Source organism: Trypanosoma brucei (genome assembly GCF_000002445.2).
Source record: "Trypanosoma brucei brucei TREU927 chromosome 11 chr11_scaffold01 genomic scaffold, whole genome shotgun sequence".
NCBI classification, from domain to species: Eukaryota; Euglenozoa; class Kinetoplastea; order Trypanosomatida; family Trypanosomatidae; genus Trypanosoma; species Trypanosoma brucei.
In genome coordinates, this window is record NT_165288.1 from 4,598,254 (window position 1) to 4,617,458 (window position 19,205).

The 19,205-nt window shown below is 39.4% G+C and overlaps 1 protein-coding gene and 6 pseudogenes across 1 annotated transcript, besides 8 other annotated features; all 7 read left to right on the plus strand.

Annotated features, from left to right (window-relative positions):
• Positions 1–2,173: 2,173 nt before the first annotated feature.
• Positions 2,174–3,742, plus strand: Tb11.57.0026 (annotated as a pseudogene).
• A 184-nt stretch (positions 3,743–3,926) lies between these two features.
• Positions 3,927–3,980: a microsatellite.
• A 48-nt stretch (positions 3,981–4,028) lies between these two features.
• Positions 4,029–4,063: a microsatellite.
• Positions 4,064–5,151: 1,088 nt separating this feature from the next.
• Positions 5,152–5,193: a microsatellite.
• A 182-nt stretch (positions 5,194–5,375) lies between these two features.
• Positions 5,376–6,425, plus strand: Tb11.57.0025 (annotated as a pseudogene).
• Positions 6,426–6,582: 157 nt separating this feature from the next.
• On the plus strand, positions 6,583–8,094 carry Tb11.57.0024 (variant surface glycoprotein; the record flags this gene model as incomplete). Its single annotated transcript, XM_824669.1, has 1 exon — positions 6,583–8,094. The coding sequence occupies one exon, from the start codon at positions 6,583–6,585 to the stop codon at positions 8,092–8,094; it is 1,512 nt and encodes a 503-aa protein (XP_829762.1).
• A 265-nt stretch (positions 8,095–8,359) lies between these two features.
• Positions 8,360–8,383: a microsatellite.
• A 24-nt stretch (positions 8,384–8,407) lies between these two features.
• Positions 8,408–8,456: a microsatellite.
• A 1,865-nt stretch (positions 8,457–10,321) lies between these two features.
• Positions 10,322–11,842, plus strand: Tb11.57.0023 (annotated as a pseudogene).
• A 20-nt stretch (positions 11,843–11,862) lies between these two features.
• Positions 11,863–11,924: a sequence feature (AT_rich).
• A 1,008-nt stretch (positions 11,925–12,932) lies between these two features.
• Tb11.57.0022 lies at positions 12,933–13,995 on the plus strand (annotated as a pseudogene).
• A 361-nt stretch (positions 13,996–14,356) lies between these two features.
• On the plus strand, positions 14,357–15,855 carry Tb11.57.0021 (annotated as a pseudogene).
• Positions 15,645–15,697: a microsatellite.
• A 248-nt stretch (positions 15,856–16,103) lies between the features above and the next one.
• Positions 16,104–16,137: a microsatellite.
• Positions 16,138–17,641: 1,504 nt separating this feature from the next.
• Positions 17,642–19,089, plus strand: Tb11.57.0020 (annotated as a pseudogene).
• Positions 19,090–19,205: the final 116 nt, after the last annotated feature.

The following is a 19,205-nucleotide window of genomic DNA, read 5'->3' on the forward strand; positions in this document are numbered from 1 at the left end:
TAACACTTTTTGATTTAAAAATTGAAAATTATTAACTTTTTGCAATTTAAAAGATATGATAAAAATAAAATTTTGGTGTAATATCAGCCCATGAGTATACAGTTGTAAGGCGATAGGGCGACAAAACTGATTGTTATGCTGACTTTGTTTATTTTGCCTATTTTTGAGTAATAGTTAGGGTTATAATAGTATTAGGAAGATAATAATAATAATGATATAAGTGTAAGTGAGTGTATCTATAATAATATAGTAGGTGTGGTTGTGAAAATAAAATGGATCACCTAAGTAAAAGCAATTAAAACAGTGGCAAGGTACGATGGAAATAAGTAAGTGAAAGAGGAAGAGAAATATTATCAAGTTAAATGCATAAAGTTAGATGGAAAAGGACAAAAAAAGAAAAAGAGAGGTATTATGCCTAGTTTCTGAAGCAGCTATGACGGTGATAATTGCTAATAAGAAGAAGATGGATAGATCAATCAGTGAGAAAGCAGAGTCTAATGTACAGTCAGATCAATCCGCTATAAAATATGAAGAAATAGTAATTGAAGATGAAACATAAGTCCCAAAAATACAAAAAAGAATGGAGGAATGCGAAAAAAATACGGCAGAGCGAGGAGCTATAAAAGGACTATAGATCTCTACATTGTACTCACAAATCGATAGATTCTACTTCAGAGATGGTGGCCCCTGTAGTTTTTTATTTAATAGCGAATGCTAATTTATGGCTCTGACAGAGAAGATAAGGAAGGGGGTATTGAATAGGTGTAAGGAAAATATCTTAGTTTTCTCGTCAAATGTAATACTAATAGCAAACATTTGTGTTTAGTAATATAATATTACGGGGGAAAAAATTAAAACTATGACTACCAATGCATTACCATGAATAGAATAATGAAAACACTTGAACTGCTAAAAATAGCGCATGTATAAACTGTTATGGAGCCTTTATGAAGTAGAGAAAAACAATGCCACTATTTTTCAAGTTATGTATTTGCATACTGGAAAGATATTAAGAGTTTGAAAGAAACTAGGGCACACCTCCAAAAGTTCTCTGATATTCAGGTGAAAAAGTGGATTGATAAGACTAACGTTGTCAAAAAACACTTTACGAACTCAAACTGAAGGGTCTTATGTGGTTTCTGACTATATTATACAACAAGATCTAAAATAGAAACAGAAACCAAACCGTGTTCGTCAAAAAATGCCGTTACTTTTATATTCCAGCAGCTGTAAAAGCAAATAAAACTGTAGAAAGCAGAATCCGTTAAAAGCCGTAGAGGACGATATTAAAGACAAAAAGTATTAAATTATTTTAACCGACAAACGACTTGTATTCCGGAGAATAGATGACAATTTATATATGAGAGATGAGAAAAGTTTAGATTCTTTTTAATGATGGTTACATGGAGTTTGGATTACAAGTCATGACACAACTTGAAAAAAATTGATCATACACTAAAAAGGTGTGACACGTTAAAAGGAGTCGAGCAACGTTCTCACCAACAAAAGCAAGACCATATATACCCAATAATGATAAGAAACAAAAAAATCTATGAACAGCTGCTAGCTTCGATATTAGCTCAAACCACAGGGCTTGTACTCCAAAAACAAAAGAAAATAAGAACACCAATGCAGCTGACAGGCAAGCGAGGGCGCTTTCGTCAGCGATGGGTGAAGTATGCAGCTGAATTAGTTGCCAAACCAGTACTGATACAGTGGTAACTATAAAAAAATTCCAGTTGTGATGTGAGCTGAAGCTGTGTGAAATTAAGTGGAATTGTCATAAAGGAAATAGTGAGGATAGAAAGGATTGATAAATAGAGAGTCAAATGGTTGAATATTGCAACGTAGGTGAGTTCAGAGAGCTACTAGAAGTTTCTCGAAAAGTGGTGAATGGTGCTAACGAATATTTAACCTAAACTTACCAGAAAATAATTTAACTGCAAACACTACTGCAGACAATACGGCTCCAACGCAACAACTCTCACCCAAAACAGACTCAAGCAGCGACAGGAAACGCAACCAAATTCATCATTAAACACACTCTTAAAATAAGAGGAAGAATGCTGTATCGATTGGAGGGATACAGCTCAGACACTAAAAACAGACACTCGTTTAACTTCTTCTCTAAACCTTATCACAGCTATACAAACAAAGTACGACGAGCACGGCAATACAGGCACAAAGACTTCTGTTAGCTTTAGATTTGATAGCTTTTCAGATTGAAGCAGCGAACAAAGACGCAGTAGAAGCAACGAAGCTGGCACAACTTTGCAAAAAAACTCTAGGGATGAGGAAAACTGCGGCGGAAGTCAAGTCTGACCTAGCAGCAGGAGATGCAAAGCTAGCTCAAACGGAACAGCTCAGGGACCAAATGACTATATATGGCTTGCTCTGGCAATCGAAAAAATCAAAGGCAATCGCGATGATAGCTGCACAAGCCACGCAAACCATCATTCATTCGTTTTACACGACGATGCAGCGGCAGGCAAGTGCAGGTATGGTAAAGGCGGCGACGACCGGTATACTCGGCGGGCAGATTATAGAGGCAATGAATTTGCTAGAACAGCTGAGGGCAAGCACAGCGACAACCAATGGAGCGTACTTAACTCAAACAGCGAGTGCAAAGGCGGACGCTCAACTTAGCCGTGAGCTAGCAGGCTGCAGCAGCACCGACATACCGACCTCAAGCGAACTAGACTCGACAAACAGATTCGATAGCACAGGTCTACAAGGGGAACTAGCATCCGGCAGCGCGACAGGAAACGGTGGTTGCGACTTCACCAAATGCAATTTTATAGCACACCCACCATCAGACATAAAGTTTTTCGACGACCAAGAAATGGCAAACCAACTGAGCATAGTGGCCGGGCTGCTTTCAACGAGCTCCGGCGGTGTGACGTTTAACAACCCAGGAAGTTTAAAACACGATACGGCAGACTCACCAACGATGCATGCAGTGCTCGCAGCAATCAAAGCAGCACACAACTACGAGCAAACACCAGCGACAGCGGCAATCGACCCCTTCAACGAACTATATGCCATGCTAGGTGCCGAGGGGAGATTTTCCCACGTAAACTTCGCAATAAACGGCAGATTCAAAGCACCAGAAGCAGGAGCATAACAACAGAACCTAAAACAGCAAATAACAGCAATAATCAGCACCGATGCGGGCAAATTAAAAACCGAGTTCGTCGAAAAATTATTAGCGGAGGACTTAGACTTTCCACCGGAACTTCAACTAGAAGTAAAAAAGATAAACCAGATACCAACTGACAGGCTCCGTGAAGTCGCAACATTTTTACTTCAGCGACGCGGTTCTCAGGTTCCAGAAGCAAAACCATGTTCAGACCACAATCCACTGCCAAACCTGTCAAATTCGGAAACAGACACAACTTGCGAAAAGAAAGGGGTAGATAACTGCAAACCCCCATGCAAATTGGTTGAAGATAAAGGTGGCAAAAAGAAGTGCACATGGGATAAGGATGAAGTAACGAAACATGCAGCAGGAAATCAAGCAGGAACAGGACGGACAAGTGCCTGGGTATATTGCAGTAAACGTGACACACTAGAGAAATGTAAGAAGGCCAACAAAGGCCAAACCACCAAAGTTTGCGGATGTAAGGGAGAAAATAGTGACGAAACTAACAAATCCGGCTACAAATTCCGCTCTTCCAGTTTTCTTGTTAATAAGAAGTTTGCTCTGAGTAAGGCTGCTTTGATGAGTTTCGTGGTATTCTAAATGTTTTCTATTTTATGTGTGAAGAGATTTGCTAAAATTTGCAATATTTTAACACTTTGTGATTAAACTCTGCAAATTAGTCGAATGTGTATGATGGTGGCCCATAGGTAAAACTTATTAGTAACACAGTGTTAAAAATAATTGATATTGTAAAATGTATTCTAGTTCAATTTATTTTGATTATATAATAATAATAATTATTATTATTATAACAAATAAAAATAAATAGTAATAATAAGATGAAAGTGTTGTAAGTGTGTATATACGAATATTGTAATAAAAGGAGTAATTATAATAATAGTAATAATGATAATAATGATAGGAAAGTGTTGTGAGTGTATATATGCGAATAGTATAATAAGAGTGGTGGTGAAGGAATAATGAAGGTGTAAAAGAAGAGTACTTAAAACAATGGAAAGGGTGGAGTCGGTATAAGTGACTGAATGGAAGTGGATAAGAGGAAGTGGTACAGCTCGTAGGGGGAACATTATTAGAGGAGACACAGAGAAGAAAATATAATATTCACAGTGATAAACAGTAACATGGCGACGTGCTACATTTTACAAAGAAAGATGATGGAAGGAACAATAAGGGAGAAAGAGAATATAGTGTGAAGAAAAAAACTAAGTCAGTGCATGATATGCAGAAGCAGCGAGAGAATACAAAAAAGAAAAGAATATGTAGAATGAGATAAGAGGCCGCGCGACAACGAAGCTGAGCACAGGCAAAAAGATTGAAGAGGAGATTGCACCCTGTATTTCACTCAAAGATGCATCGATGTATTAGCTTTTATGGTGAAGACTGTGTTTTTTAAACAAATAGCGGATACTTATAAACAACAGTGAATAAAAAGCAGTGGAAGTAGAAGATGGAAGGGATTAAGTATGTGTGACGTAACGCCAAAGTTTTTTCTCATTAGATATAATAATTTTGGCCGACTTATGTGATAAACAATATAGTATTATAGGAAAGAAAAATTTGAAACGAGGACTATCATTGAATTGCCGTGGACACCAAATAAAGAATAAATGTGCTGGGACTTCTCGATGTAGCGCATACATCAAGATTTAAAAGATATATATATAAATTACCGAAATTTCCAAATTATACTCCTCCAACCACTTAGAGGCGCAACGACAACCCGTTAAAGCGATTTAAAGTATACATAGTTCATTTAAAAATACACACGGCCGCGGTATTGATAGGGATAAACAAGTAAACTCAAAAAGAAAAAGTGTATTCAGGACCGCAATTACAGAATAACAGATAACGACCGACACTTAAGCTTTAATACAGTGGAAAACGTCGAGCATATGCGAACGACAAATCGTCTATGACATAACTTCATTATGAATGCATCCACAAAAGAGGAGTTGGGGACCATTAGCAGCATGTGGAGACCACAAATAATAGATACATATAAATATATATATATATATATCGATATATATCATAAGTAAAAATGCAAACTTGTTAAAGAATAATATTTAAATCATGCCACAAATGACTTCCTTTTTTTATTTTATACAATGACTTTATGATGTATTCAAGGTTTTCATTAGTATGAAACTAATATCTTATAAAGTATATAAGAAGTATTTGTGCGACTGTAGTTTCTTTAGTTTTTATTGTTATGGGAATTAATTTATTTGTATCGATATACAGCTTTTTTGGTGAGGGTGAACCTATTTCAGTTGAAATTGATGAAAATGAGTATATGATATTTGTGTCCACTGATTTAAGGAGGATTTGGAAAACTAGAGATGATTTAGTTGTGGCTGGAATTCCCTCAATAGATAATGATGAAAGATTTAGAAGAAGGAATCTACAGAGAGAAACTTGTTGGAGTTACCATGAAGTGGCAAGAAAGTCAAATAATTTTACTGGGAAGTTGCTTATTGTTTATGCTCTATCACCTCATACAAATAATAATCGCGAGTTTAGATAAATTGAAGAAGAAGCGGAGTTAAATCAGTATATTATTATTTTACCTGTTTGTGATGTAAATCCAACAACAAATAAAAAATTGGGAGATTCTGGTAATTGTGGTTGGGAAGTAGAATTCACTGTGAGTAGGAAAACATATCTGTGGTTCAAAGTTGCAGTGGAAATGTTTAAACCAACTAATCCATATATAATGAAAGCAGATGATGATATATTTATGAGGGTTTCATTGTATCTAAAATATCTGGAGGTGCTTCCAAGGGAGAAATTGAATATGGGAAGAGCAATGGGCCATGTTGACGACATCATTTGGAGGCTGAGATGGCACGCCGTTGGGTATGCAAACACACTTTCAAGGGATGTCGTAAAAGAAATAGTTGGCTATTCAGGCCTTTGTAAACTATTATTCGAAAGAATCAGCTTTCGAAACTTTTATAAATACATAGATTATGGCGCGCTTAACGAAGATATTATGATGGGCGAAGTTATAAGGAATAAGTTGAAAATTGAAGGATTGCTGACAGTGGATATGCAAGATTGTCATTATGTCATGCATGTAAAAAAGCCACTCGACACATTTGTAGAAGAAAATCCCAACCTTATTGTTTTTCACCACATTGCCAACGATGAATACAGATGGCTCATGTTACACTGTCAAGCCCCAGCGCCACATAACCAGCAGCCACCATCAATATTTCAAATTACAGCGTTTGGCATGAATTTACATGCTAGCTTCTAAAATTCAGCACAAGCGCAGCAGTTTGAGGTCAAACAAGTCCCAACTCAGTGAAACTCGTTTGCAGTGCATAATTTTTTTTACCTCTCCAAGTAACCCGACAGTCAAGCAAAAAGAAATCTAGAGTCAAAGGCCACAACATCTGACAGGCGACGATACCATGCGACTTATATCTTTGGCAGTGGCTGCATTTATTGTACTACGCTCCACAAAACCTGCCAATATAGCCGACGCAGCAAATAAGGAGGAGCATGCAGCGCTGTGCAATTTTATTTCCATGGCTGGGAGAGTCATAGCGGTACCAACGGTGCCACTGCTAGACACCGCAAGCTACGACTACATTCAGCAACTAAACTTCGCGCTCGGCGACCAGCAATGGCAAGAAAAGTTCTACAAAAAATCCGATAAGAAAGAAGTTAAAAATACAGCAGCTGAGGCCGGCATAACAGGTGAGGGAGCAGCCGACATGTGGGCAGACCTAAAAAAAGCGGCGGAAGCCATGAAAAGTGATAGCCAAAATCCACTACTCAAGGAAATAGAGGAAATGAAGCTAACAGCAGCGGCCAGGCGACTGGCAAAGGCCGAGCTGGAGAGTCTGGAAAATGAGTCAAGAGCGCTAAAAAAGATGTATCCGGCACCACCCAAAAATGTCGACTACGAAAATAACAATCCCAAAAGCAAATTACTAGCAGCTTTACTTGGCGCAGGCAACGCAGACGTAGGAACAGCAACAGGCCAAAAAGCGGTGGGAGCAGAAGCAACCGACACACGGCAAGCCACCTGTACAGCAGGCGAAAAAACAACGGCGAGGCCTGCAAGTGCTTTGGCAATGTTAGCTTGTGTATGCCAAAGCTCGGGCACGGCAGTGACAAACTTTATTTGCACAGAGAAAGCCAAGGATTCAAATGCATGGACGGCCAACGCATACCCACACGACACCGGGCTACAACATATCGGAAAATCGTGCCCTAAACCGAGAACGGCTCCGATCACAAAGGCAGAATTAGAGGCCGCCCTAAACAATTTGCAAGCACTAATTCACGCCGACGGCACCAACGGTTATCTTGGAGCATACGTACAGACTGGTTGCGATGGCACATCGCCAAATGGCATCTGTGTGCAGTTCCCAGGGATAGCCGCAACAAACCCTGACGTCGCCACAAAGACCACATGGCTGTCAGATGTCACCGCCATAATAACAAATCTAAAGATCCTTGAACACAACCAAGCAAAAGCAGAATACGTAAACAACCAAATAAAAGCCAAAAAGCACCAAGCACTCGCAGCATTAAGGCGAAGCAAAGCAATTGCTGTGGCCGTTCAAGTTCCAACACCACAAACCGCACAGCAACCACAAATTGACGTAAATACTCGATGCGAGGCACACAACAAATCTAAAACAGCATGCTTAGGAGCTAAATGCGCATGGAAGGGGCAAAAGGATGATGACGGCCCATGCACACGAAGCGAACAACAAGCTGCAGAAGAGGAAAAACAAACAGCTGGAGAAGCAGTAACAGGAACAGAAACAGAAAAATGCAAAGGTAAAGGAGAGAAAGATTGCAAATCTCCTGATTGTAAATGGGAAATTAATGCTTGCAAATATTCCAGTTTTCTTGTGAATAAGAAATTTAATCTGATTATGGCTGCTTCTTTTGAGAGTTTTCTATAATTTTAAGGGTTGTTGTTTAATTATATGAAAATGATGAAAATTTGCAATTCTGAGATAATTTGCTAAAAGTTTCTAATATTTGATGTATTTTAAGGATTTTTTATAAAATTGTTCAAGTTGTTGAAAAAATTGTTATCATGAAGTTTTTGTACGAAAATGTTCCATTGGTGTCAAGCAGTGTGTTTATAGGGTTAGAAAAACGGATTTTGTTCTATTTCTTTCATTTTGTTTATATATATTGCTTAGGGTTATAATTTAAGAGAAGTAATATTAATAATAATAATAATAAAAGACTGTTGTGAGTGTGTGTGTGTACTAATATTATAATATGAGCAGTAATAATAATAGTTATGATAATAATAGGAGAGTGTTGTGAGTGTGTGTATATACGAATATTATAATAAGGGTGATCCTGAAAACTAAATGCAATGCCCAAGTAGCAGCACATAAAAATGAGATTGGTGCAATAAGTGCTGGAGTGGGGGAGACGGAGAGCAATAGAGGATGCATACAGAATAATACTAACGAGGCACATGAATAAAATTTGATTTTGTGGAGCTTAAAACACAAATATGAGTAAAGGCACCATCATACACAAGGAAATGATGGAAAGAACAATTAAGGATGGGGAAAGTGCAATGTACAGGATAAATTTATTCTTTACGTTAATCACAGAAGCAGCAACAGAAGACAAAAAATGCGGCAGACAGAGTGAAGTAACAGGATACGCGAAACGCAGGATTGAGGAATAAAATAGTGATACAGGAGCAGAAGGTACCCTGTATATCACTTACAAATGAATAGATAATCTGTGGAGATGATAGTATAGACTGTAGTTGTTAATTAAACTCCAAATCCCAATATTCATCTATGTATAAGAAAGAGTAAAGCAGAAATATGAGGAAAAGAATGGGTAAGCGTGAGGTAATTCAAATTTTCTTTCATAAGACATACTGATAAGCACCAATATTTGCATGAAATAATTTAATTTTTTGGTGGAAGATGTTTTTAAACCTATGACTACCAATGAATTATGGTGGAGAGCAGAAGGCGAAGAAGAAAAACGTGGAAAAGCTCAGAAAAGCACAGGGGAAAGGGACGAAGGATGACTATTAAGTGAAGGAAACAAATGGTGAGGCTTCTACAGCTTCATACTGATATACAGATGAGAAATTAATACCATCCAGAAATGGTGCGCTACATATTAGAGTCAGAACTAGACCCTCATATAATGAAGACAATAAATATGTCGCAACAGATATGGGGAGTTAAAAATGAGTTCCACGTTTCGATTACCAAACGGAGAAGACGTAAAAGCATGCAAATTTTGAAGCAAACACAAGGACGATCGAGCATGCGCGCAAGGAAGGGACGTTGCCCTGCTAACTCAGTCTGAAATTAGAATGTAAAGTTAGTTAGAGATTCTAGATTTGAAAAGGTAAATTTTTATTTTAGGGTATAGAAAAGTGTCAGTTTTTTATGAAGCACCGCGATGTATTTGACGATAAATAGAGAAAAACAGATATAAACCTAACTAACTTGGAATTAAAAGTGGTAAACATTTGTTATTTTCACGCGCGTTTTACTCCCATCCTGCAACAGAGAAAGCCAGTAGTCGCTGCAGGGAGAACCCTGAAGGGCAAACTGCCAACGACGACAATACAAAAGGAAGGAAATAATACTTTAAACGAACCAGAGAAAAACTAATTTAGCTGAGGAACAAAGAAAATTCTCCAAAATCTCTATTGAAAGCTACATCTTTTATTGGAAAGCAACATGAGCATATAGAGAGACCATCAGTGACGGTAGAGCGATCTTTAAAAATAAAAACCATGCTCCGCACAGGCAGAAGTCGTCAGCAGAAGAAGGCAGCGGCTGGACCAAATTAAAAAACGCTGAAAATCAGACGCTAACATCGTCATTTAATTCCACAGGACTCCAGTCTGGACAACTCAACCCCTAAATACCAGACACTTGGTGGAAATGGTTGAATATTACGGCTGCAAAGTCGTTCCCCATTTGATTTATTTCTCTTAAGTTTTAAAGAACCACCACATGTGGCAGTGCAGTCTAAATAGCAGCCAAGCACAACCAACAAGCAAGCACCATTTCTTGTAAAGTTTCAGGGAATCTTGGAACCACTTTACGAGAGAGAAAATTCAAACCAAAAAGTCTCTGCAAACCCTGTAAGACGTTTGAGCGACCAAAAAAAATACCTTAGCGACAAATGGGAAAAATAGTAGGGATTGTCCTAGGGTTACTTGTAATCGTAGATACTCTCCGTAGCGGCCACGCTGCTGGAAAGTACGGCGTCAAAAAAGCCAGTTGGAAGCCGCTATGTGAAGCGACAACAGACCTGAGGAACATTCCGTCAGATGTGGCAGCTAATCTAAAAGACGCAGCAGCAAAAGTTAAAAACATGATCCTTGACTCCACAAGGGCAGCCATATACAGTCAACTTCAAAAAGGCACCAAAGAAGCGGCCCTGGCAATAACTATTTTAGCGTACATGCTGGGAGCAGCTTTACGCGCGGTAAGCCACCTGGAGTCCACCGACATAATCAACGGCGTGGACCTTGCAGCGAAAGCTGGATACCTAAAAGGACACATAGATGAATTTTTAAATGTCGCTGAGAAAGTGACACGCACAAACGAACATTGCCTGCTTGACAAAACAGACGCAACCACGGCAACGTTCGCCAGTAAAACACTAGACGGCGAAGCATGCGACACAACTTTAGCGGACACCACCGCAACGAGGAGCACTGCGAAGAAGCTAACAGCCAAAGGGCACAAAGGAGCAACGGACCCAGCAAACGACGGCGAAAATCAACACCAGGCTGCAAGCACATACAAATGCAGACTATTTTCTAAAAGCAACACCGACGGCCTGGGCAAAAGCGGCGCAGTTAAAGGCGACATAACATGGGCCGCCGGCTACTACACCGTACCAACTACAGAAGACAACCCACTAGAAATTCTAGACATGTAGGAAAGTGCTTCCACAACTCGGAACAAAGACACACCATGGCAGAAGCTTTTTACAGCAATAGCCAAAACGCCCGCAGCCGACCACGGCAATTACGCTAATAACTCAAAGGCAATGGACACAGATACAGAAGCCACCGAACTTCTGTCCAAAATACTAACCAACGAAAGAGGCAAGAGCAACCAAGACATCAATAAAATGCGTGATGACATTTTTACAAGTGACCTTGCAAAGGTAGTTGACACCACTTTCACTAATATTAATAACGCCAAATTACCAAACAAAATCGCAGGTATTGACAAAGGCAAGGCGGTTGGAGAAATCACAACATCAAGCGATCTCGCAGCGTTGCTAGCAGCTTTGCTCCGCAAAACAGACACGGAAATAGCGGCACTCAAGAAGAAGCTCGAAACAACAAATGAGCACCCAGACACAGTAACCGAAACCACGTGCAATACAATAAAAGGTGAGAGCGAGTGCGATAAAACCGCAGCGTGTGGTTATGACACAACAGAAACAGAAAGCAATAAAAAGTGTAAGTTTAATGCTACAAAAGCCACAAAAAGTGGAGTCACCGCAGGCCAACCTCAAACTGGGAGGACCGAAGCAACAACAGATAAGTGCAAAGGAAAGAAAAAGGAGGAGTGTAAATCACCGGACTGTAAATTGGAAAGTGAGACTTGGAAAAATTCTATTTTTTTAAGCATTTAAAAATTCACTCTTATGGATGCTGCTTTTGTGAGTTCATTAGAATTTTAGCAATGTAAGGATTAATTCTCAATTTTATGAAATTTATGATATTTGATATTTTTTAAATTTTGTTGAATATAATATATTTTAACACTTTCTAATGAAAAGTTTTTAAAAAATATGTGATGTGTATATCATGATGGCTTATGAACGCAAACTGAAAGGGCTAGATGGTGTAATAAATGAGTGCTATTCTAACTTGCATATTTGATGTATTTTGTGAATAGTTGTTACGGTTATAATAGTAATTGTAGAAGTGATGATAATATTGTGATATTATGACACAAGTGATACGGTAATAGCAATAATATTAATCGGAAATTTTTGTGAGTGTGTATATACTAATATTGTAATAAGTGTGATGGATAAAAACGAATGGACAGGCCAAAATATAAGAACATAATACAATAGCAAGTGTAAAACGGAAGTAAGTGAAGGAGAGAGGTGTATGAAACATCCGCAGTTCCAAACACAAACATGACGATAGTCATCATCTTGCTCATGGATGTGATGGAGGAGACAATCACGAAAAGACGGAGTTCAGTGTATAGGCCAAGTGAAGGGGCTGCGTTATCAGAAGTGATGGAACCTGTGTAGGAAGAGGAGGAAAGAAAATAGGGGATGAGACAACGGATGCGCGACGACTAAGAACAGAAGAAAATGATATGGGAGCATATTGTGTTGCAGACTTTAATCAGAATTAGGTAAATTCCATTTCAGAGATGGTTGTAGCAACAAGATTAGCAGTATTTCGCAAAGCCATTATGATAGAATTCGCATGTTTAAAACGAATGCCTTGGATACCTATAATATGAATTGGTACAACTCTTAGTATATCTGAACCCAAAAGTGCACGTAGGTACTGAAATTCCCATAAAAATACGAAGAGGAGTATGTGAACACAACAAACAATAGAATGAAAAATTACATTATGTGTGACTGAATTTCAAATCTAAAGCAAAAAGACTTGTATATGTCCTTACCTTTAACATCGACACACCAAGTATACACCATCAAAGAGATAAATCATAACGAAAATTAAAGTGTCACTTATGTAAGAATATTAGTAACGCAATCGACTTCTTTTCTTATGATTTATAAGTTTCCGTTATAACGCTTTAAGTTTCTAAAGATAGATTAGGTAACAAAATTTTGTATTTCGATAACCTTACTATTATTGTTTCTATTAGATTTATTCTGTTTGAAAGCAATATCTCTTTAAAATGTTGAAATGAAAAAACACAACAAATATATAAGAGAGGGTTCCTAAGAATCCTGGAATGTTTGTAGTTGTAGTTCAAAGTCATGCAACTCAAGGATGGTGCAGACTCATATTGAGTGCCAAACTCAGCCATGTTGAAATTATTACAATTGCGATGGGAGGTTTGGATAGCCGTGTTAAGAGGCATATATGGATTATGGAATTTTTAGAAAAATAGAATGCAAGTGATGATGATATTGTAATAACTGTTTATGATTCTGATATTATTGTTTCTGATCGTGATCGGTATGAAAAGGTCGTGGAGTATTTTATACAAAATACTGCAGGGATGGAAGATAAGTTTAGTGAGGAGGATATTTACAAAGAGCATGTAGAGAGAAGTTACTGGTTTTTCAATGTTGGGCATAGAAAAGAGAAAGATAAGAAATTACCTCATTTACTAAAATCACCACCAAGTGGAAAAACTTATCTTAGAGGTGGATCCTTTAATAGCCAGAGTCCAAGCATTTAAAAAGCTTGGATATGCATTTTGAGAGTTACTAAAGGGAAGTGATGAGTGGTGGTCGGATCAAAGTACTTACACGCACTTACTAAAATGGAGTGCAATTCAGGAAGAAGCTTTTGGGCAGAGATTTGTTTTGAGGAGAGGAATGATTGGATTGGATTATGATAAGAGATTTTTTTCTATTCCAACTAGTGGAGAGTTTGGAGAAGCCCCATTCATTCATTTTCCCTGTTAATCAATTGAATTGGAAGAAAAAGCGAAATTGATTATGAAAATTTTTTTTGGTACAAGGAGTTGGAAGGAAGGGAATTTAGTACGGAAGGTTTGGGGAAAATTAAAACTCATACAATAGATGGCGAGAAATGGGACTTTAAATACGAAAGGTTTTGCGATGATGGGTTTAAACACGGTGATTTATTGAAGGCGAAGAAACTTTAAGGGTCCTTTGTCAACTGTTGGTAGAAATGCCAAACTTCACAAGAAAATTAAACATCCGACCAAGCAGCCAGATCAGCAGATGCGGAGCGTCTCTACGGTCCCGTAAGCAAGCAGAACGGATAGCGGATGCAAATATGCCGCACGGTGGTACAGATACGCACTCTGCGGCCTTTTTTTGACATAAAAAATAAGTTATATGAGCCTCCTAACAACTGTTTTTATCACAAGCTAATGTTTCTCGGGACGATGGGGAAGCAGAAATGCTCATGCAAACATAATGAAATGATGAGGTACATTTTTATAAATATTTTACTGTGCGCTATAAGAACTAGATATTACCAACACGGGTGTCACAGGCATGCAGCATCGGACATCACTACTGGTGCTAGCCGTAGTACTTGCGGCAGCAGTACCTGCGCACACCACAAACCCAGTGGCTGGTGACAGTCAACAAGCGTTCCTAAGCTTGTGTCAAACCTGGGCGGCGGCCAAAACGGCCCTAGCGGCGCCAATAGAGGCACTTGCAGAACCAAGCAAGTTTCAAGGCATAGTTAACTACAACATGACTGTTTCAGAAGACGCTTTCCGGCAAAAGGTAAAAGAGATTGTCGACGCAGGCGGCTGGGAAAAGTACGTCGTCAGCAAAGAAAAAACTCATGGAAAGCTAGGTTTGGAGACAAAATGGACAAAATGGCAAACTGCACACCAGGCCACACACAAACCAGGCCAAGGTTGGCTGAAGGACAAACAAACGATCTCAAGCGAGCACCAACACGCTCTAAAATCTGTCGATCTGAATAAGACAGCGACAAAAGCAGGAAACTGCTATCACTAGCAACGGCCAAACCGAAAGTCTTTGAAGGCGGTGATCTGCAAGCGGAGTTGCATGGAGCAGCGCAGAAAGCAATGTGCGACTCGGGGACCTACGCCTGGGATGAAAAAGCAAGCAAATGCAAGGATGTCACGAGCACGCCAACCAAAGCGGCTACCTGCACAAACAGCGCCGTGGGCAAGGCACTCGGCCTAGACATGGTTTGCCTGTGCGCGGCGGCCACCGAAGCGTGCGGAGGCAGCTAAACGTACAAAGTTATCAGCACGAGCAATCTGCAAACCGACGCGATAACGGCGCTAACAGCTGAATGCCCTGATGCCGCCAAAGCAGGGCCGGTCGATGAGCAGATCAACAATGCCCTAAATGCGGTACGGACCAACGTAGGTTTGACAGTGCTAAATGTTCTGGAACCCATCATAGGACACCGAAATGAAGCGGCAACAGACTGCCAAGCATCGGACAGCGCAGCATGTGTAGACTATAGCAATTACTACAAGAAACAAACCGGCGGCTTCGAGACAATACCGTGGGTACACCAGCTACGGCAAGCGGCCCAACTACAGATCGTACACTGAACAGAAACTGAAAGCAGAACAACACATGGCGACCCTCAAGCAACTTGCCCTAAAAGTCGAACTCGAATACGGCGCTAAAAACGTAATGACCAGCTTAACAACGCAACAAAAAACGGCCGGGCCACAGAAACCGGCAGAACAGGTGAAAGCCGGGTGTAGCACAAAGAATCAAACCGCAGAGCAGTGTTCACCTGATCACTGCGACTACGAAAGCGACAAAAGAGAATGCAAACCTAAACCAGGAACAGAAACAACAGCAGCAGGAGCAAGAGATGGAGCTGCAGCAGCAACAAACTCTGAAGGCAAAAAGTGCTCCGATAAGAAAAAACAAGAAGACTGCAAATCTCCGGATTGTAAATGGGAGGGCGAAACTTGCAAAGATTCCAGTTTTCTCGAAAAAAGAATTTGGCTTTCAGTATGGCTGCTGCTTTTGTGAGTTTTGTGGTATTTTATATTTCTAAGAATTTTTGCTCAGTTTTATAAAATTTGTGAAATAAAGATATTTTGAGTGGATTTTCTAAAGGTTCAAAATTTTTATATATCTTGACGTTTTTGTAAAACCTTTACGAAATGTATATTGTTTTTAAATATGCATGATAGAGTACTATGGGTGCGAATAAAGAAGGTGGTATGTTATGAAAGGGGAATGATTTTATGGAACTTTTTACTATTTCGTTGCATTTTCCTTTTTCATGAAGAATAATAATGATGATGATGATGATAATAATAATAGGAGAGTGTTGTGAGTGTGTGTATATACTTATATTATATTAAAAGTTGTGACTAAATAATTGATGGAAAAAATACGAACGGTCGCAAAAACGCCAAGGGTGTAACGAAAGCAAGTAAGTTGGCGGCACAGTGAATGAACGGTTGAGTACGAGAACTTTATTTTTAAAGCAAACATAGAGAGACGGAGAATAATGGAGATATGACAAGCGGTGTATCAACCAACAATATGAATGCGGCTAACATCACGAAAAGAAAGAAAGGGTGTCAAAATACAGTGTCCAAGATAATGGAGTCGCCAGAAATTAGGCAAATAAGCACCGAAAGTGGCAGCCGACTAAGCGCACAATTGCTAATATAATATGAACAGCGATTATAGTAATGCTTTATTTCCGCACAATGCACTATTATGGATACACCACGACACAACGTGAAGACTTTAGCTGGAATAAGACGTACAAATAGACTGAAGATAAAAATCACCAAAATTTAAAACTTCAAAGAAATAAGCAACAAACAAGAAGCTGATGATTTTACCCATTATTTCTGAAAGTCTGAACTTAGCCCCTTGTTTGAAAGCAAGAATAATGCCAAAGCAGCACAAATACACTAAATAAAAAGCACAAAATACGTTAATTCATCACAGGATAGTGTAAAAAATAAGCTTTTTTACCTTCCCTACACGAAAACAAATTGACAAAGGTACTAAATAGAAGAAAATGTTCTGTAGTTTTTTGATCATGAAACACGTATAGATGTAGAAGTGCAACATAAATTTCTGATTTAGTAGTTGTTATGCAGAATATAGTTCAATAGTGCAATTATATCCATCTCAAAGGCTGAACAGTGGTAAGTAGAAGTATTTTTAATCATTGTTTTATTCTTTATATCCTTCTGCACTGTTAAGTTAAATAAAGAGCAATAATATTAAAGGAAACACAGAAATGGCAGAGGCGGAAGAAAGAAAAGTATTTGAGTTACAGATTGAAGGATTATATAGAGAAACAGAAGCTGCACTGACTCTTTCTCAACGCTAAGAAGTTCTATGCACAAACAGATTAAGGAACGACATGGAATATGAAGCTCGATTACCTGCGAAGGTGGGCGTACACATTTAAAAGGAAAGTAAGATTTAACGCTTCAGAGGACCATATAAACTCCAAATTATGCCCATCATTTCTATCGAAAATGGATAGATTATGTTGAGGAAATGAAGATATTGACTGTGGATTTTAATCTGATGGCGGATCCGACTGTTAAACAGTATATCCTAGTGAACAGAGTTCACGCAATGAATGAGCATTTTCTTTTTACTTTAGGAGGGGACTGGTAACGCTAGAGAGGAGATTTTTATTGATTGACATATGGAATAGCTAAAAATAGTGTTCGTAAAAAAGTAACATAAAGACGTCAATAGACGAGAACCAACTGAAACGTGGAAGCCACATATTGCAAAATACCTGAAAAACTGATTTTGTTAAAAAAAGTAGGGAAAGTAAGTTAGTAAATGTTGTTTTCAACCGCAGGCTTAGCTGCGGCGGTTATAGCAGGATTCACGGCGCAAAATGCAGACAATACTGCTCTAAACGCCGTCAAAAACATTTGCCATGAATCGCACCAAAACGAAGTAATCCGGCGTTCGCTGAAGCGGCGTATTGACGACCCTAACACGGCCCTGAGCAAGCCCACCAACAAAGTGACAGCACCAACGCTAGCTTTCGGCAAAAATGTAAACACCAAGAAAGGACGAGTATATAGGGTGCTTCTTGCAGTAGCATGGAATAGGTTAAACCTGCAACGGTCCGTGCTCGCAACAAATCGCCAACCGAACCTCGACGCAATTGCAGAAATAGACAGACGCTCGGCGCAAATAAAGCAGTTGCGGAGGACAGCCTGAGGTACAAAAGAAACCGACACAGTAACCACGTGCAGCACCGCGTCCAACATAATAAGAACCAAATCCAGCCCGTCGCACATAACGACCAAATTTACCCCAACACCACCAAGCGGCAACAAGTGCCCAGAGGACACAGCAGCGGAAAGCGACATAGACAAACTGGACAGCGCCATGGGAACGCTTAAGCAGCTAAAACTAACTTCAGATCCTCTCCTGACAACAGCCGACATAACCGGAACAGCGGCAGCAGCCGGAACCTTGACTCACACCTGGAATAACAACACCGCCAACACAGTTTGAAGCGCAAGCAACAGCGACACGCCAGCCACCGAAACAAACATAACAACCATCCACAGCATAGAGAGAAGCAAAAAAACAACATCGCCATAAGAGACCGCGAAAACAACCGGCGGCAGCGACGAGTGTTCTGAGCCAGGGACAGACACTGAACCATTAATAGTAACCGCCAAAATGTTTGGATACATCATTTGCAAAGCCCGGCAAGCGATGATAAACATTCAAAAGACGCTAAGCAACACACCTTCAGACAGCCTCCGACAGGACAATGCGCTAATACAGACAGCGCTGATCGTGACGAATGGATAAGCCAAAGGAGACGAAGACACACAAAAAAGACAGCCGCAGTGGACGCGGTATTCGGCGATAAATCAATAGACATAAGAAAAATCTATCTACAAATACCAGACAGTACAACAGCAGCGCAAAAACGGGAAAATATCATTTGACAGCAAATATAGGCGCTGTTGCCAAACAATCTCAGAGCTTATCAGCTCTATCCTCGGAGTTGCAGCCACAACGCAAACAGACTTGACAGCGACGCAGAAGCCAACCGACAAGTTCAATCCAACGGTAGATGAACAATGCAAAGGTAAACCACAGGTGGATTACAACGATGAAAATGGCTACATGTTCAAAGAAAAAAGTGTGTAGCTAAAGTGATCACAACAGCAGGAAAAACTACAAACACCACATCACGCAATTCTGTTGTAATAAGGCTCATTTTTCTGGCATTTTTTGCTTCTATGATTAATTTTTAAGGATTTTTTGATAAATTTTATGAAAATTATGAGAGTTGAGAGAACATGCTCAATTTTGATATATTTTAACACTTTATAAAACTATATGAAAGTGTGAAAATTATGAAAATATGAAA